The sequence below is a fragment of the Rhodnius prolixus genome, unplaced genomic scaffold (assembly GCF_049639745.1).
Source record: "Rhodnius prolixus isolate KJV_2025 unplaced genomic scaffold, Rpr scaffold_6, whole genome shotgun sequence".
NCBI classification, from domain to species: Eukaryota; Metazoa; Arthropoda; class Insecta; order Hemiptera; family Reduviidae; genus Rhodnius; species Rhodnius prolixus.
Genome location: NW_027411634.1, coordinates 27913984 through 27935104, shown reverse-complemented (window position 1 = coordinate 27935104; position 21121 = coordinate 27913984). Strand labels below are relative to the sequence as shown.

General features: G+C 30.5%; 1 protein-coding gene across 7 annotated transcripts; it reads right to left on the bottom strand.

The window, feature by feature from the left end:
* Positions 1-11: 11 nt before the first annotated feature.
* Positions 12-20307, bottom strand: l(2)k05819 (transmembrane protein 94-like protein l(2)k05819). Of its 7 annotated transcripts, none has more exons than XM_074141749.1 (29): positions 20109-20307; positions 19593-19711; positions 19397-19525; positions 19155-19291; positions 18748-18938; positions 18543-18646; positions 18055-18199; positions 17488-17694; positions 17223-17405; positions 16164-16267; positions 15942-16042; positions 14214-14448; positions 13876-13923; positions 11328-11421; positions 10889-11109; positions 9555-9748; positions 9142-9266; positions 8325-8467; positions 5430-5558; positions 4720-4809; positions 4068-4188; positions 3249-3457; positions 2886-3054; positions 2337-2457; positions 1671-1795; positions 1348-1588; positions 1178-1271; positions 936-1091; positions 12-331 (listed from the first exon to the last, which is right to left on the bottom strand). In XM_074141749.1, exons 2-29 carry the CDS (start codon positions 19694-19696, stop codon positions 259-261), a joined length of 3993 nt encoding a protein of 1330 aa, XP_073997850.1. In that variant the 5' UTR covers positions 19697-19711; positions 20109-20307; the 3' UTR covers positions 12-258. The 7 variants fall into 7 exon arrangements, with proteins under 7 accessions (XP_073997850.1, XP_073997848.1, XP_073997849.1 ...); XM_074141747.1 differs by having other exon boundaries at positions 19994-20132; XM_074141748.1 differs by lacking the exon at positions 20109-20307 and adding an exon at positions 19968-20108.
* Between the last annotated feature and the right edge of the window lie 814 nt (positions 20308-21121).

Below are 21121 nucleotides of genomic sequence, written 5' to 3'. Positions count from 1 at the left end.
TCACACAAGTATATATTTGAGTATTTTTGTTCTTTTTCAAATTAAAAAATATAATTATAAATACGACAGGAATTCACTTAAATGTGCTACTAAATTGAGCACTTATAATTATCATAAAATAGAAATACTTCAGTCTATCAGTCCAAACTAAAATATAATATTGTACTCTCTTTCACAAACAATTATAGCATAATTCTAACAGTCTTTTATTTTAAATGCATTACTTGAATATAAATATACGCATATTTAAATATATAATTAAAAAGGTGAATTCATACCAAGTTTTGTACCAAAATCGAGTCTAGCTCGTTTTTCATAGCGCAAGTTGGCTCTGTAAAGGACAAAAATAATTTCTATTAAAAAAAAAAATTATACAATTATTTTTTGTTTACAATAATTATAAATTATTTTACTGAAATTAGTTTCAAGCGAATAATGTAAAAATGCGAATTAGTGTTATAGGATTATAAATATTGAAACAATCTAATTCTTAAAGAACTGGTAGTTAACACCAGGAACATGGTAATATCTCGTGGCTTTGGAAACTGATTAGCTATTAGTTTTTGTGCGGCCATGCTAACTTCAGAATTTGCAGCATTGTTATGTAATAGCAAAAGGAAAAAAAAAAAACCCAAGGCATTTCTGAAGAGCAACTCAGTGATTCGGGATCCGGTTAAAGATTAGAACGCACTCTGTGAACGTCACTTAGTTTAGCTGATGGTATTGTTGCTGCCATTAGAGGCAATTAATGCCTTATAGAATTAGGTAGCTTGCTACACAGAATGTAAACAATGCATTTAATAATTTGGAAAAAGAATTTTTATTACTCTAAAAAAATAATAACGCTTTTAAAGGGCCGGGTAATGTTACATCCTGTTTAATATAAAATTTTACTTAAATGCAACGTTATCAGACATATTAGTATGTTTACTTACTTGATTTCTTGCCATTTGATAAATTCGTTAATAAGAAATATAAATGGTGGAGATACTGCAGCCAGCACAATAGCGATCCAAGGAGTTTCCAGTTCATAATCGGAATTTCTGGCCATCAATACCGCCATCAATGTGTAAATACTTTGTAATAGTAATCTGTAAATAAATCGCGAATAAAATATAATGTTTATCAAACCTAAACTTTTCAAAAAGCCTTCTTTAAAATAAAAATAAAAACTTACATTACTATGCAAGTATAAAGCCAAGTTTTATTTCTGAATGGACTTCTCCTCCAACTGAGGTATTCTCTGTGTACAAAGCTGATGGAGACCATTACTGAAAAGAAAATTTAGTTTATTTTTGGTTTGACGATATTATTAAAATATTTCATTAACATAAAAATGGTACATACCCATGTGAAGTGCTAGCAGAGTTGAGGCAAACAGTTGGGCACTTGATAAAGGCATAATATGAACGCCCCAACCTCCCCATTCTTCGCCAGACATAGGATATATTAAGCTGCAATTACCATTAGGCAGTATTGTCTGTACACTATGACAATGGCTGGCTAAAATTGCACCATATACTAGTGGAACTAGAAGTAATGTTGGCACAAATTTACATCCATAACACCACAAAACAAAAATAGCAACCTAAAATAAAATCATACACAAATTATAAATGATAATATTTTCACAAAGTAATTGAATAATTCACTATTGCAAGATTTCTTACTTCAGAATTGACATTTGATTGGCTTTTTGATCCAGGGCGTTGCATAACTTGTGTATTGGCTGGTATATGCACTAGAGAAAGAGCCAAAAAAGGAACCACAACACAACTTAACCAAAGTATTTGACCTTTAAGCAGAAATAATTAACTTAAAATGACCTTGCAGTCGATACCAAAAGATAGTCAATTAAATAAGGTACCTTAAAAACAGAATCTAATGAATAAATAAGGCACACTAATTTTGAAATAAATCTGCATCTCTATATAATATAAAATACAATAAGAAGGACGTTCGGTAGTGTTCAGAGGATCTTTTTTTTTAAAAGAAACTTTTATTGATGCTCTACGTTTCGAATACTGGTTGTACCCTTAAAAAAGAAGCTTGCTTGGATGCTTATCAATCATTCTTTTAATGATGTGAGGCTTGACAAATTAAGAACCAGATAAAATACTTTCTATACAGATTAAAATATTAATTTAGAAGTAAATTAACTCATTGAAATATCGGCCTAAATATAGTTAATTTTATAAAAGAATTCATTCCCAACAAGAAAAATATTAAATAAAAAATAAAATAAGAACATAATTCAAGATTCATTTACCAAAATAATTTAACTTTTAGCGAATATTGATTTTAATAAGTCTTTCAGTTAAATTATAAGTAGTTACCCGTAGTAAATATAGGAGGTAGCATCACGATTGCTGCAATAACTTGCAAAATACTAATTGTAAAAACACCGCACATCCAGAACTGAACACAATTCCATAAACACTTCATATAGTGACGAGCCTGTAAAAAATACAAATGGATTTTTAAAATTTACATAAATACATAATTATTTAGTTTTACTGCTATTAATGTACCAACATTAGTGTAAATATGTATATCTAGTTTAAAGTTTTATGTACCGTAAGATTTGACCCAAAATCTTCCGTGAAGATGGGGTTGGCTCATAGATTGGAAAATCAATGTTTGTCCTCTACATCAAATTCTTTAATTTTTATAAGACAATTTGAAGAGAACCCCAATACAAATCTATGTGGCCCATAACTCATCTAAAAAGGCATTCTCAGAGAGATCTTAGACTAGAACCAGTTTTCTAATCTAGAACTGGTTCCAACCAGTTTTAAGGAAAACTGGTTTGCTTCCTTTCGGCCACTTAAGTGTAAATTATCAGGTAAAATTTACGAAGTACAAATGTATTAATAATAACTTACATGCATAATAAGATGATACAGCGAAACAGGACGCTGTCTTGTCACAGCAACTGAACAAGGTAGTGAATTCAAACGTTGCGATAATTGCATTGGTGAGACGATATCCGTTGGAGGAGAGAACACAGGTACTTTCTGACATACTTGAGGATACAGTGGCTCTACTGAAACGCTGGAAAAAAAGTTTATTTTAAGGCCGTTAATTGAAACAATGAAAACTAAAAAATAATTTTTAAATAGAAATTTTTGATAATCATTGCAATTACCTAAAAAAAGAAGTGAGAGAAAAAAAGTGTGCAATTGGAAGCTAAAGAAAACATACTTTTTTTTAAAAAATAAAATTGTTTTACTGTAATTTATATTTACCTAGCATTAGCCTTGAGAAATATGCTAGAATTATCAGCATTTGCTGAAGAACCCATTACACAGACAATCTCTCCATACTCCTGCATAATTCCAATCATCTGCTGAGTCGTTGATGGAGTACAATCAGTGAAGAGCGATACCAAAAGGGGTACATTGTCCACTTTTTCTAAATGAGGGCGAATTTGTTCAATTCCTCGAGGTAGTTTGGCCTATTTTTTAAGAAAAGAAAAATATATATTAAAACAAAAAAAATAAATAAGGCGAGTCAAACTTGCCTTTTTTATTGAAAAAATAATGCAGAAATTTGAAGACCCAAAATTTTCTCTTTCAATAAATTAAATGTAAAACAATTTTTCAGGAATGGTAAACCCAATTTATTAAAAAATTTAATATAAGTAAGCTTTATGCTTGAAATATATCCATTACATATTATGTATTTTATATGCAATAGTATAAAATAAGGGAAAGTGAAAAAAATTGTCAACCAAGAGCTTGGTATTAATGTAATCGATTTCAAATAATGAAAAGAAAAATTCTCCGAAATATAAAGACAAAACACGTCCGAATTTCCCAATGTACTAACGCATTTTCCATGAAATTTCGGAGGATTCTATTTTATACTCACCATGTCTAACTGAATATTACTAACTAAAGGCGTTTACATTATTCTGGTGTCAGAGGGAAGTTAGTTATTGATTTCATTAATAGTTGTTTGGAAAAAAACTAACAAACAAACAAGTGCGGCTACACAATCACAGACATATTATTGAGTACAAATGAGATAATTACTTAAAAATAAATGTAAATTTATATAAATACCCTGTTCGACATATCGAAGTTAATGGGTGCGCTTTGTTCAGTAGAATCTGTAAGACAACTGAGTGACTGCCATCCATGTTGTGAGCAAGCCTCTGCAGAATCTTCTTCTGCTTTTCCCTGCCTACACAGGAAAAATATTCATTGCAATATAAACAACATCACTGTATTTATAAAATGTATACTTTCCGAGTTATTCAGGTGTTTAAAAGCTATACATCGAAGTCTATCGAATATTCATATAGCTCGAAAGTTACCAAACAATTTGGCTATTCATTTTTAAACAATTACTTTAGTACCTTTAAGGCTATTCGGTTAAAGTAACTCACCTTAGACTGGAGTTGCACTTGTCCACGAAGCATATAATGAGAGGCTAGATTGTATAAGGTAACTCATTCTTTTTAGAAAAAAAGCAAGTAAAATAAATATTCTATTATGATAACAATTAATTTTCAAAGATTATAAGTTTACAATTGCTTTGTAAATAAAAAAGAAGCAAGTTTCGTGCATTTTATTTCAAACTGGGAACATACAACAATGTTATTTGAATAATACTTCTTATTTTGATTCTGTTGGTTTAAACTCATAGAAGCATTTAATAATAATAATAAAAAAAAATCAATAAAAAAATGTTTTCAGTGAATGTTGTATATACCGTGTATTATCCGTGCTTTCTTTGACGATTTCAGTATTAATGGCACAAGGTGCTGACGCACTCATCATTCTAGAACCTTCTAGAGATCCACTGTAAACAAAAAACCACACACACAAAAGCATTGTTACTTTTAAAACCCAAACTATAAAATCTGCATTATTAGTATAACAAATTAGTAAATCAGGCTTAAGAAAAATTATGAAAACAATTAAAAAGAGGATAAATTAAACAATGGTTCGTAAAATACAAATAAATACAACTAAATTTTTTGTTACAAGCAACGCCAAGCAAATTTTTTTATAAATTTAATCATTATTTATTATTATTATTATTTTTTTTTTTTGACATTGAAAAAATAAATTATGCAATTTTTCCATTGGAAACAAAGAATAATAATAATTTTAAATTTGAATGAGAACTTGGTTCCGCATTTCTGAAGAACAAGATATTTTCTACTTGAAAACCAGCTTCACCAAAGTAAACCATAAAGAACACAATAGTGAGAAAATAAATTTAGTAGCGGGACTTCAGCCGGTACAATTATTCACTCTGTTAATCTGCCCGTTCCTCGACAATTTTAACATTGAACAGATGGCACATGCAAATTGTACAAACAAACTTACTGGCTGTACGATATTTATAAACAAAAAAAAAAAATAAATAAAAATAAATAGATTACTAATGTTCGCTACTCTGCACATTTACTGTACCATAAATTGTTTCCTAGAAGTGGTGATGTAGCATTCGTAGTCTGTGTCAGATCTTCTTCATTCATTGTAACATTCGCAGCTTGTTTATCACCTTCGGCATTATCATTCTTCTCTCCGTTAGATGAATCACTTTAAACCAGAACAAAGAAACAAAACACAGGCAAGACAATTTGAGTTAGTCACAAAAGTAATCGACAAACATAAGTATTTTTTTTTTTTTTATCAAACATAAAAGAAAAACTTTGAAGTGTTTAGTAAAGTTTGATTTTCCTCGGACTAAATTTAAAGAGAATAATTTCGAAATTTGAGAGCAAAGAGCGGGAAGTTTTTGCAACAGGTATTTACTGAAGAAAAAGTTTCGTTAAATGAATATTGTTTAATTATTTAATTTTGTTTTGTATATATTGCTGCATGGCAGCTTTAACGTCTTCAAGATCATATTTATGAAGAATCTTAGAATATCGTTCGATAGATGAGGCGTAACCATATTTAGGTCTCTACAGCATTCAGTGATCTCACTTTCACGATCCTCTAAAGTTTTTTTTCTTTTAAATAATTATTAGTGACATCACTACTAAATAAATTACCTTGTATATAATCCCAATAGAGGGTTTCATAATGTTCACTCACTTCCTTTTACAAATACAAAGAAACAAATCGACCCGAAGGGTACCAAAAGCCTGAAACATTTCTGTTATGTAAAAAAGTAAATTTTATTTTATTTCAAGTTCATTATTTTTACGACGTAAGGTTAAGATGATACATTATTTTGTCACTTTTTAATGTAACTTTAATGTAAAATAACATAATGTAACTCTTAACTAAAATATTAATACTGGAAACTGTGATTAAGTGTATCCTAATATCGGGATATAATTGTCTCTACAGAGAAATATTTGTTTAAATTTCATTTCGAAGAATGCATAGACTGATTAGATGTGAGGGTCAACAATGTTTGATATCACCGAGATAAGTTGTTTTATTCTTCATTAATTCTGACATATTTCCGGTTATTCTCCACTGTTAGAGTCAAGACTTGTAAATATAAATAGAGTGAATTCAATACTTTAAAATATTCAATGGCACAATTTCTGAAAATAGGTAATTATAATTTTTTTTTTTTTAGTTTACTTTTATGATTAAAAAGTATTTTTAGACAATAAATATTGCTCATTTCGACTATCAGCTATTGCAATCCGAGTGTATGGGTCCGGGAGAAGTCACCATGTAATTTCCAGCTTCATACAGGCCACTACAATCGCTCATATATTTTATACCAATACAAAAACTTCATATCGAAACAACGTTATGATGTATCGACAAATCAACCAATGCAACAATAAGGACGAATAGTGTAGGCATCTGTATGCAATTTTTTGGCAAAAGCATGATTTCGGGAATTTGAAACATGAGTAAGAAATGAAATGAAATCTTTATTGCTTAAAGAGATAGATCTCATAGCAAACATGAGTAAGAAGAAGATAGGAGTACAGAAATAAGAATATTTTGCAATATCTCTTAGTGAAACTTATTTTTTCCTATGTTTAACAATATCAAGCCCGAAAATTACATGCGGTGGATCGCAAGGCACACGTAAAAATATGAAGGTTGCACACATCTGGGCTAGACCCTTAATTTGTGAGAGAGACGTTGTTGTATCGGCTGACTTTTTCTAAATTAAACGAACTAGATGGTCGGAATTATTGAAAAGAAATATGTTAAAATAAATGATATAGTAATGTACTATTTTTTGAATACTTAAATTGCCAAATTTACCCATAAAATTAAGATGGCATATTAAGAATACGAGAAGTAAAAGAAAGCAAAAATAAAATAGAACATGTCTAAAAAAGTTTATATACAAAATAGGAAATAGTTTACGATAGAAAAGGATCTTTATCAATGTATTTGAAATTTTGGTTTATCCTGGTACTGTATCTAAAACCGTAAAACAGTTCGCATATTAATTATTTCTAATTTAAAAAAGAATAACTACAATCTGCGGAAAAGCATAAATGTTATTAAAAATAATTATATTAATGTCGGTTAATTATGAAATTCCAAATACAATTAGCACTTCAAGGAGCTTTTCGCTAAATGTTGCAGTTATAATTATTTTTTAAATATTTACCGATGAAATTAGATTAACTTAGGAAATGTATTGGGACCAAGTTACTGCAATCTCGATTTATTTACTAGAGGACAGTACAGCTTCTTAAAATATAACCAAAACTCGCTTTTAGAAATTCTGGAAACGTATTCAGAGCATTAAAGTTTAGGAGTTCGTTAGAAAAAAAAAAGGGTGTGTTTTCAAAGACAAAGCTCTGCGAGGGCAATCCACCAGTATGCGCTAAAGGTCCAGAAATGATTGATTCGTTTTTTACAAAATCTCCAACATTAAGCTTGTTTTGAAGTAAAACCGTTTTTGGTGTTCATTTATTTAGCGGTGGAAAAATGAAATTGCGAAATGCGCTCAAAAATAATCTGAATTCATTTTCGTGGTGAACTCAGCACCAGTTTCGAGTGTTCTGTTCGTTCATCTGTAGCGTAAGAATGTCTGTTCTTACGTTAAAGAAGATTCATTGTTAGATGCACTAGTTTCGGAATTTATTTGAATAACAATGGTTATATACTCTCACCTTTTTGTTACAACAAATATTTAATCGTTACTACTCTTTCCAACGAATAATATCTTTGGTAATCCAAATTAATACAGAGCACGTGTAAACCAAGATATACCACCAGTCATATAACAGAGGTCAGTGAAAAGAAAGTAGCAATATGAGCAACCACCACCGGTCAAAACAAGTTTCTTAATCAATATTACTCTAAAATGAATTTCAAATAACGTGTAAAGAAAAGAATGATGAATGAGTACAAAAAAAAAAAACTTACCTCGAAGAAAGTAGTGAAATATGACAATTCCACCCACTTTCCAATCCCATTTTTTCTGAAAATACTCTTGATCTGAGTTCATTCTCTTTACTAAAATGAACAAAACGGATGCAGGCTCGTTCTAATTGTTCTATAAGTTGAACCTATAAATTAATGATGCTTTATTGTTGCAATTCTACTAAACGGCTTATATGTTTACAGAGAAAAACACAAAACTGTCAACATAGTAATTCTATTCCATTCAAGCATCTTTTTGAATGTACACACCGATATTTCAACACTGAGAATTTTAAAAATATACTGAATATGAAGACGCAGACAGGAATCGAACTTGGCGTTTACCAGAGGACTCTTATTTTCAAAAACTTTATTTAAAATTCTATCCTTAACACTCCCTTGTGAACAGTAAGATTAGTTTGCAAACAAATCCACTACGACCTAAAATTTCTATTGTAACTGCTCAAGATATAATGACGTTTAACAAACAGTTAAGTTATCTGCAAAAGATTAAATATACGAAGAACGTGCAGTGAGTTATATGAGTGATGAGCTACAAATATTTTTAGCTGAACATCAAATAAATTTGCAGGCCCAATAGGTACGGTGTAATTGTTTGGGATGCCAGTATAATTGTTGGTGGTGATGGATCCTCGAACGGACATCAAGATCCCCGTAGAAGTGGCTAGGCCACTTTCCCCCATTAGACTCTATCCATAAATTCCCGTAACTCATTCTTAAGAATTATTCAAAAAGATTCACTGAAACTAGGAAACCTTCAAATTTAAAAATAAGAATGAGATCGAAATACTGTATTTACCATTTCAATTTGAGCTTGATATTGCATGGTAACCATTCCTAAAAATATTTGATTACACTGCATTTCAAAGCAAGATTCTATGTCAGACACTTCCCCTTCTGTTCCTTCCATACCAAACAAAGAATCTAAACAATAAAATTAAAATGGGATTAGGTCATCAGCGCTGAATAATATCACCAATTTTTATCTTTCATAGCTATCATGTTTACTATATTTCTGATTGGGTTCGTAGTCCCAAGTGTATGGAGCAATGGAAGTGCAATTCAGTCAGAAATAAGGAAAACATGCGGACTAGTACAGATAATATCAACCAAAATAATTTACTTAAAATATAAATAAAGAACACGGTTAATATGTTAACGAATTCGTAACCACAATTCATGGCTATTCAATTATTTTCTTTTAAAACATACCAGTGGATTGATGTAAATCCCAATCTAATGGTGTTGGACTTCGATTTCTAGCATATAACACTTGACTGTCTGCGGGTAATTCCATATAAACTTTAGACAGCTTAGAACTAACAGATCTGCCTAGCGGACGATATGCAAATGCGGTACAATAAGCAGTTAAACTGGTTCTCTGATAGAAATCTAATATTTTTTTCCTACAAAGAAAAACAAAAAATTAATAACCTAAACAAAACTTCTTAAAGATGTTAATATAAATTATAAATAACATTGGATTTTTTTATTGGAACTGTAGGTAAATAAATATTCCAATCAAACATCCTGTACAGTAAAGATCAACGCATTTTAATATCTATAACTGAGAATTTTTTTTTTTTTTTTTTTGGCAATATACATCTTAAATCCAATATATTTCTCTTTTACCCTAACTAGAAGCATGATTGTACAGTGTACATTGCATTTTACTGATTTATACCTCGCCTGTTTTCACAAAGTAAGGAATTTATTTCTAATTTGATTTAAAATGTTTTTTTAAAAAATGAGGATCGAGGGCAAGATTAAAACTTGTTTCAGCATCGTTATGTGAAATGACTTGAGATTTTTTGGAAAAGAGAGTAAAATATTTAGCGTAAAACAAATAATCAGGTATATAGGGTGACCAGAGTTACATGCTCCACCCACTTTTTTTTAAACGGCGGGAAATTTCGAAAAAATAAAAAACACATTCAATAATTTTTAGTCTAGTTTATTTTCAATGATTGACCCATTTTTTTAAACCCCTCTATCTCGAGATACAGCATCCAACTTTTGTTTTTCAAATGGAACGTTACATTTTTTGTTGCATATTTTTGTAGTATTTGAGCTACTAAAAACAACAAAAAAGATTTTTTTGAAATCGGTTAGGTTTTTCAAAAGTTATGGTAATTTAAAATATGAAAAACAAATTTCAGTTTACTGTCAAAATTACGTTATTTTTTTTTTAAAGAATCTGTTCAAACTGGGCACAATCAACGAATAGGCATGCTGTATCTCGAGATACAGGGGTTTAAAAAAATAGGTCAATCATTGAAAATAAACTAGACTAAAAATTATTGAATAAGTGTTTTTTATTTTTTCGAAATTTCCCGCCGTTTAAAAAAAAAAAGTGGGTGGAGCATATAACTCTGGTCACCCTGTATAGACACTTATGTATGTTACAAAAAATGTATGAATATTTTGAAGATATTTTTCGTTCAAATTAGTGTACGGTACGTTATTATTAGAAAAACTAAACTAAATCTAAATATATGAAAGAAAAAAATTATTTAAAAAATATTTATTTGATAAAAGCAAGATACCTGTCAAAAGCTGTCAATGTTTTCAACGTAGCTCCATCCCAAAAATCTACGCAAGAATCAAGAGCGATGTCACCAGTGGCCTGAGAAAATAGTTGCATAGAATTTGGTGCATTAACCTCGTTTATGACTACAGCAACCATATGAGGAAAAGGTAGTTTTAATTTTGTTGCCATTGCAAGAGATCGAGTAAATTTTATGTCACGTCTTACGGTTTCTGGTTGCTGGAAAATAAAGGCATAATTTTTAAATTAATGGATTTTTAACTTAATTTTTAAAGCTACTTAAACCTATGCATTAATAATAATTCGCTTTTTGGGGAGGACTTGGTGTGGTAGTTGTGAGTGGGAGATCCTTAATTAGGATCAAAAATTCTCAGTAATACTTCTTCATGCAGCCGAAGAAGTCACCATTCCAAAACAATTATAATTATGTTACTTACCACATGTCGAAACGTGGACAATTGTTCTAAAAGTTTGTAACTATTTTTTACGCTATCAGCAAAGCCAATTTGTTTTGGAAGTTCACAAAGACACCTAATAATGTAAACATAAATAATTACTATAATTACATAATAGTTTGTTTTTATTACTTCATAATTTTCAATATAAATAAGATAATTTTTTAAAAAAATAACTAATTTAAAATAAAGAAAGATCCCATAACTATAGAAGGCAACAGATAAAAGAATTTAACTAAAACTAAATTGTCCGCAATGAAACAAGCAGATCAGACAGGTGAATATAATCAAACAGATGATGATTGCAAATAATAAATTCATGCTTAGATTACGAAAAAATAAAGTAGAAAAAAAATGATAAAATTAAAAATCAAGCACAAAAAAATAATATTTACATCTGTGTTCCCAAAACCCTTTAGGCTAAAGAATGTTTAAAGAATTTTGACAGGTGCTATTTTAAGGGGTAATTCCACCAATTAAAAAGATTATATTATCTTGCCATTTTGCGTGTTATCACTCATCAATTCTCAGCGGCTATTTCCAAAAGGTCATTATTTATTATTGATTCATTACTGGCCACAGAAGAACTTCAGTACTAGAACCCTCGAAACAAGTTAAACAGAAAGTGACGAAAAAAGGAGATGTCTCTGAATAGATCTCTGTTTTTGTAGTTTTCAATAGCTGTAAGCAAAAAGACTATGTCCGATATTTTCTTAAAATATCTTTGGTTCACAACAGTTCCTGAATTAATTTAGAAGTTTTATCACAAAAATTCACGGGTATTTTTTTTTTAAATTGTAGAACTTGTACTCGAGTGTACTGCGTATAGTATCTGAAAGCAGTAAAATTCAATAGTTTTAAATTGATTTTTTTTTCGCACCGTGAGAACAGTAAGCAAAAGATAAATGATTACGAATGTGAGAACAGGGAGATATCCAAGCAAATTTTTTTCTTTCTTTTTTTGTGGCTTTCTGTAATCAAGAAGATAGCCATTATTATAATATAAGATTAAAAACAAGCTTGGACAATTGATAAATACAACACTCAAAATGGAAGAAATGAAAATGGGATCAATGTATAGAAACAGTAAAATGAAAAAATGAAACTGCTTTTCGGAAACTATAAGCTATCATGCTGAGCCTCGCCCTGCATATTTGGGATCCTCATTACTAATAAATACATAAAGCATATGCAAAAAAATAAAATAAAAAAAAATGCGGGAAATAAACAGAAACATGAAATCAATAATAGCAAAGCAATTTACATTATAGCGTACCTCTTAGACAGACTGACCAGCATTAACAAAAGAAAAAATATTAATTAGAAAAAAGTTTTAAAAAATTTTACATTTACACTATAGTAACAATTATTTTAATGAAAAAGTCGATGGAACCCCATATTTTAAACTTTATGACGCAATTTAATCATTAATGTTGCAAAAAATTAAATTTTTCAACGGAGAGAAGTTTTCAAACTTAAAAGTATAACGTCTTCTAATTTAATTTCTTAAAAAAGAAGGATTTTTCTCCTTTTATCTACTCATATTTAGAATAACAATTACAGGAGGGTACACACAAGAGGTTACTCAGTGAGGATGGATTCGAACCTGCTCACAGTCAAACAGCAATAACTGTATGCATGAATTAAAGTGCACACTCCTTAAAGAAATAGTGGGATCACAAAAATTACTAAAGGCACTTATCATTGTTATTTAGGCTCAACTCCGAAGCGTCCTCCGGAGTGTGTAACCTACGAAGTTCACTGTCTTCTTTCTTGAGATCATTAAAGGAATAACTCTAACTGTTATCTGGACAAGTGGAAGAATTAGAACGTTTTACAACAGAGTAAGGAATTCTCCTTTCTCACCTTTTGTAGCCCCAAGAGTGGTACACCCACTTCTTCTTTTCCTGATTCGTTCTTTCTCATCTATAAGTACCTCTATTAGTGAATTTCTTTTCTTTTTTTGCCGGAGGCAATGAATCCCAAGCCTTGAACGTCCTTGCTCTACCAACCAATAAAATCACGTCTTAATATGGGCCAAAACCTCATAACCACAACCCCGTGGGGAGAGTTGGGCCGTTTGGCATACACCTCCTCTTAATATTCTATTCTGTTCAATAGGCCGAAAAATCCATCCTAAAATTAATATTTTCCCAGTGCACTGCAGGCCTCTGAACAATTTTCTCTTGTTACAACACTATCCATCACCGAACAACAAGCTGTAAGAAGCTCCTAAGAAAAGAAAACCTAAGGGCCAGCAGCAGCATTCGAACCCGAGATCACCGCGATGAAATCCAGTGTAAGCTAACTACTGACTAATCCCTTCCCTGCTGCCAAATTATAAAAACATTACACTTTTTAATACATAAAAATCTTAAATGATGAAGACAAATTGTTCAAAAAATAAAAAAAAACCCAGAAGATAATTGCAAAATAACAAAATAAAAATTTGCTGAATACTCTACCAGAAGATGAACCTTATTCCCAAAGAAATACAAATTTTGGTCGATAAAAAATAATACTTATTTACTTATTATTTGAGAGTAACGTAGACACTTCTCTAACGCAGGATAGACACCTGTAAGTATTGTAAATGTTTGATGATAAAATTAACTATTTTTTTGTTTTAATAATTCATACGAAATATTTCCTTTGATAAAAATAATTTAAAAATTCTATAAGTTATCAGTTTGATATAACTGTATACGTAGTAACTTTTTGAAAAATTATATGCTTAAAGAAAAATGAAGGAAAAGATATGTATTAAATATATGAAAAGAAATCGTATAAATATTTTGCAAATATTAGAACTAGAAAATTATTTCTCAGAAATGAAAATCATTTTCCAAATCAAAAGTAGATACACACCTTCTGTTAGTAACAGGAACTAAATCTTCATTGTAAAGAGCTTCGCAAGTTACATGTGAGCAAAACTGCACATAATGTTCTTGTGTATCCATGTTACACGTATTTAATAGAATACCTAATCCAATCGGTTTTAGTGAGCCCATATGTTGTTGCCAGCGGGTGTCATCAAATTGAAGTTTAAATGGACAGGAAAGATCGTGAGTTAAATCTAATACTTCTATTCTAGTACACTGCTCTGAAATTATAGAATATTACGAGTTTTTCAATAAATCCAAATTAATAACAGACAATAATAGTTAACCATAAAAATTAATAACGAATATTATATAGCACTTTGTACTTCAATAATAAATAAATAACTTATGAAAAGTGCACGCAATACTAATTATCAAGATCCTAAATTCAAGAGAGTCAAATACTGCATGGATAAACAATTTTCTCAAATGATACCTAACTAACTAAACTGCTTTTGAGAGTATTAAAAACCAATTAACCCAATAATATGCTATAATATGTATATTATATGCTCACATTACATATATTATATTACCCAGGGTGTATTATTAGCTCTGTTAAACCTTAGCCCAATGGGTGAGAACTTCAGTTTAATTATAGATCGTCGTTATGAGCTTAATTCAGAAAAATTAAACATTTCAAGGATATGATACCAAAAATGTGATTAGGTCCACAGTGCTGGATAATATGTTGATCATATCCGTCATCAACAATTGTAGAGTGAGACGGAAACTGAGTGAAGCCTTATGCTTAGGCTTACCATAATTACGAAGAGCCAAACCGGGACGCAGAGGAGGAAGAGGCTCATTTTCGTTTTGCTTTTCGCTTAATTTGTTTTTTTCATATTTGAAATGCAATAAAAATTATTAAGAACTGAAAACATATTAATAAATGGGCGCGGGGGAACGATCGGCCGGGGTGTCGGTGTTATTCAAGTTTGACCGGGACGCCGGGACAGGGATCTTAAACCGGGACCATCCCGGTCAAACCGGAACGTATGGTAATACTACTTACGCTCTACACAAAACTGATTAATAGATGACGATAGATGTTTGAAACCGGTCAGAAATACTATTTACATGCGTACAGGTTAAATCTACGATATGATATAAAGGCGCACAAATCTTTGAATGTTTGGAAGCTATGTAAATTAAGGCTTAGCAAGACTGTAGGGAAATCGAAAGCGGCGTAATTTAGAAACACGATTCCTTAGAGAGAGTTCGTAGTACAGATAGCCATTGAAAGAGTGAAGTGAATCTTCTTCACTCCTTAAAAATGAAACCTATGCCTTCTTTTTCTATTATACAAAGATTGTAAGTGGGTTAAAGGATGAGAATTTTACTAAGAATTAATTGGACGAAGTTGCCATTGCAACAGAGTGAACAGAGAAAAAGTGCCAAATGCTAGAACTTAGTGCCAATCGCTTTCGTTTACCACCAATTATTGTGTACACCTGCTACAGTATTATAGAAAAAAGAACTGGAGGTCGAATTCTTTGCAGCGATTAAAAACTGCGCTAGGTTCGGATGATCATGAGTAAATTTTCTTCTTTTTTTTTTATAAATAAGAAAATAGAGAAATAGAATGTGTTAAAAAAATAATAATAATAATCAGTTGCATTTACTGCAATTTTTATCTAAGTATTTTCGATATTTTATATTGTTTGTCACAAAAATTAAAAAGAATTTGCTAAATATTGGACTTAGAAATCACCTCGTGGTTGTTTATTGTTTTTTCCTGAGGACGTTTCTGCACTAGGCACAGGATCTTCTTCCAATTCTTCTATTTCCTCTACATTCTCTGCAGTTTCATTCCTTTAAAAAAACAAAGTTCAAAGTAAGGTTAAGTTTATAATAATAATAATAATAATATTTATTTTTTAAGTTTCCCATTGACAAATTTTTTGTTTGTATTCAGGAAAATTGTTAGTATTACCTAGGAATTTCTTGTTTATTCGAAGAAGTTTTAAGGAAAAAGATTTTCTCTGCTGTTGGGTTAGGCCAAGACAGTATTCCTTTTTTATCAACACAGCACAATGCCTACAAAACATTATAAAAATTTTAACTAATTTAAAATGTCCTAAGTTTCTTCGTTAGGTAATCTTTTCTAAGGAGCTTTATATATATCAGCCGTTTATTTTGAACGTGGCCTAACTCCATTTATCTTCAAATCGAGATATTTAAGGGTTTGCGTTTAAATGGATTTAGAAATCTACGTATAGGATACTAATGAGTCATACTGCTTAAGTGTATCTAAGGGTGTTAAATTTATAGTACTTATTAAAATAGTGGCAATTATTAAGTGAATAATATGCGTTTTCTTATCAAGAATGGAGTTAGGCCACTTTTAAAATTAACATCCAGATTCATTATAAAATTTGAAGGTGCCCAAGTCCATTCAACATAATTTAAGATGCTTCAAATTGAAAAAAACCATACTTAATTTATTTTACATATCTTTAAAACTATTTCTTCTTCACTATCTGAACTAAATGGTCTTGTTCTGTTCTTCCCCATGGGTGAAATAGTGTCTAAAATTTAATATTAAATTTTAAGTTTTATATTAATTAAACGTACTGGTTATTCAACTAACGCAATTGTCCAAAAACTGAGGTTAACTTGTTAAATACTAATTAATTAAAATTACTGCCTTCAGACATTATCAATAATATATTATTATCTTGATTTAAGTATAAATGGAGTTAGGCCACTTTCAAACTACACGGTTCAATTATTGAACTAACTCTAAAAACTTATGTGTCAAGAATTTATCGTATTTGCTCGGAATATGAGCAACCTGAAATGCTTTACTGATAACAGGAAGTTGTACATGTAACCATGGCAACCGGAAAAAATTGACAAATGGAGTTAGGCCACTTTCAAAATAAACGGCTCATATATACATACACAAATATCAAGCTAGTGGCTACGAAAAGTAAGATTTTAAGTCAATTCTAACTTTTGAACATTGATACTGAAAAAAATAGCAACATACAGTCACTGATCCAAGTATATGAAGCGGATTGGCAGATCTGACAAGAGCTAGCGAATGTTGTTGGCCAAGAAGCGAATGAAGAAAATGTTGGCCCCATTTAACTGGTGTTCCAACTTCTTCGTCCAGTTCACCAATAGATATATCCTCAAAAGGATCAGCGGCTCCTGAATGTTCCATTTCTCCCTTAAAAGACAAAAAAAAAGACATATTCTTAAATCATATCAATATGTCATTAAATCATAAAACGCTTTTTAATAAAATTTACCTTATTTGGCAATGCGGATTGTAAGAATGCTGAAAGCTTTGCATTGCCTAAAGTATTAAGTGCAATCCAAGCTGCAGGAAAACACAGTGGTAACAATGGAAGAGCTACGGAAGCTGGCATCAGTAAAAACATCACTGTCCAATGGCTACGGCCAATCCATTCTGATATGTATATGTAGTGCGGTATGTTTACCAATATAGTGATTAACTGTTTAAAATTATTATTAAATGAAAATAAGGGTTGTTAACCATTTTTTTTTCTACTACACTTTTAACTCATCAATTCCTTACATAGAAAAAGAGAATATAAAACAATTTCAAGGAAAAAAGTGGGCTTATTTCTCTTTCAAAGGGAATTTTACAAAATTTCTCACCCAATTAAATATAGTTCTAACATGGAATTTCTAAAAAAAGGTTTAGTTATCTTAATAATACCAAAATTCGAAATCTCTTCTTACTTAAATAGTTGTAAGCAAAAGTAAGAGTTGAAATAAATAGAAAGAGGTAGAGTGCTTCTTAAAATATTAATATTAAACGAGAAATAGAGAAAAGAATTTAATTTACTTACAACAAGCAAAGGCATAGCAAAATACTGAAGACATGAGACTACAATGAGGTGTCGTTGTTTATCATAGCAGGTAACATTTTTTTTTGAGGTACTTTCCAAAACTTCACGTATATTTCGAAGCAAAGGCGTTTCTAGTAGAATAAATCTAAAACAGCATTAAAAAAAACAGTTGATGACGATGAAAATGAAATGAAATTAAGTTTTAATGATAATTGATATATTTGTGGCAGTTATTTTATATCAACGCCTTATATACGAAAAAGTTTCATTTGTACGCCAAAACTAATCACTGATGAAGCAAATTTAGAAATTGCATTCAGGAGGATTGCAATTTTTGAAACAATTAAATTGAAAAAGTACATGAATTTTTCATGCTTTCAGTTTCCTGTTTAATAAAACACTAACTTGAACTGCGAAAAACATAATGGTTCTGAAGTTTATAATTAGACTGAGCAACTTAAAAGTTGTGAGACATCAGTCCTAGTTACCTTTTATTACCGAAAGGAACTCTTGCAGTTGGCATAGTAATATGATTACGTCTCTGAGAAGGACTATATATATCTCCGGAACATAAAAAGGAACCTTGGTTATCCTAAAAAAAAAAAAAAACAAGGGAAAAAGTTAGTTTAAGAATTATACTAATAGGAAATGCTAAAAATTTGTGACTATTCTTATCTAAGAAAAGTAACTTACATATTGCATGCAATTAGCAGGACAAGGTTGTCCAGGGCGAAGTACAATCACATCTCCTCGGCAAAGTAAAGCCCATGGAAGATTTACAAGACAACCATCTCTATATGTCCACTGAAGGGTGATACAAGGAGAATACGGAGAACAGAGATGTGGATAATTCTCTGATTTCCAGACACACTTTTCCTGGCATTCTAAATACATTTGAAATTAAGTTAAACTTTAAATGGTTTTTTATTTTAATTACGCAACATAACCCTTGGCTGTTTGCTAAGAACATACGGCAAAAAAAAAAAATTAATTAATTAAGTTTATTAAATAAACCTATTTTCAGTATTTTGAGTTTTAAAAAATCCAAAAAATAAAGATAATAGAATTACTGCAATAGCACAAATAAGAGTTTTAAATACCTTTAACAAATCTCAGCAGACTTCTAATTTTGAACGGGATTTCATTATGTCTTAACTGGTTATCCCATGCAACAAGCAATATATTAAGAATACCAACACATATTGTAAAAATACCATTTCCTACTAGGTTGCCGTATCTGAAATGTACATCGAAAGTAATGTTATTGTGTTAGTAAGTAAAAATTTAATGCACTCAAGTTTAAATTGTCCAATTGAGCAAGGCGTAAGAAAAAATCGCTAACAATGCTGGGTTGGTGAAGAAAGATGTAATGATGAGACAGAAGCCTATCACAAATACTGCCACCGCTGATATCCAAGAAAAGGTTGATAGCTGGTTGTCATGCAGCAATATTTCTTTTATTAACTCCCATCTGAGAAATAAAACAAAAATTATAAAATGAAAAAGCTATTTTTTAAATTTACTTAACACGTCCATACTTGTCTGTTTTTAGCGGTGGATGAGATTCAAGGAGCTTTTCTATATCATCGTGTAAAATTCCTAGAGCGTCGTAGGTAGTGAGGCCTATCTGTTCACCACCCATCTTCACTATCCAAGTCTGTAGAAATATAATCAAAATTAACGAAAAAAAAATAGTTCTCATATATTGACCAATGTGTAATTACAAACCATGAAAGTTTTCAAACATTTAATATCCATTATTATTAAACATAACATTTCATTCTTTCTCAAAAAATTTCAAAAAAACTGTGGCAAAGAAATTAGCTTATAAATACACTATATATAACTGAGAGGCCATATTCATCTTACTTTCATGACCTGTACCAACATTAAATAATCGTTTAACTACTTACAGCTTTAGTTCTACAAAAATACAAACCTAGTAAGGCTTACAGAGCAACAACACATATATAAGTAATCAATTTTTTTTTTGTTTTCACTTTAAATAATTTCTTTAGGACACTATTGGCAAAGCAAAACTGATGTAAACATACCGCATACTATGTGTGATCGCCATTTCTAGTAGTGTACTTTGCCTACAACTTGGACCTTTAAGCTACTCTGTATTGAACTTGCACAGGTTGGTGCAGGTTTCAGGTAAAAAAAAAAACAAAAACAAAAAAGAAGCTTCCATGGAGCCCCTATACAATAGTAAACACAATTGTCAACAATAATATAACCCCATTTATCCTCAAAACAGATGTCTACTAGCGCTATCTGTTTTGGGAGAGCAATACAACTTTAGTTTTAAGTGTAATTCATAGATGGCACTTTAATTCAGTTTTGTGGATTATAAAGGGAGTGAGCTCCCTAAAAGGTCTATAATTTGTAGCAGAATATTTTTTTGAATAGATTTTTCACTTTTTTTGAGGATTCGCCAAGAAAATTGATTTATTTGTGCTGCTGGAGATGAGTTGAATGGAGGCTATTCTAAAAAGTAAAATGTAGAATAAAGCAAGAGGGTCATAAAAAAACGTGAGAGAAAGAGTAGAGTAAGCATTGTTTTATTCGGCGGCAGTTTTATTTTTACTAAATGCAGAAACTAATAAAATATTATTAATAAATATACTTTTTTATTTTTCTTATATTTGGACGTTGTGAAGTTTATTCTTGTGGTATTCTTTATTTAGGTTTGGTTCGCTTTCCTAGCAGTAGTGATTATTGCTTCTATTATAAAGGAGGGTGAAATGTATTGTTGAAATTCCTATTTTAAACCAAATTCAATGTCTAGAAAGTGCCAATTTCTTTAAAAAAAATTTATTTCCAGAATTTCTCAGGCTGGTTTTTACTCAGGATTTGTTTTAATGAGACATCACTATTTATAGGATTTATTTAGGCATGAGAAAGAGTTAATAATAATGATCAATTTGCCAGAAGAAATTTTTGAATTACATACATATTTGTTCTAAAGTTAATTTCTTTAATCCTGTAAATCTACAATAAAATAACATGTCCAAAATTATTACTTTGTAAATACTTATTTACGTATTTTCATTTCTGAAAATAA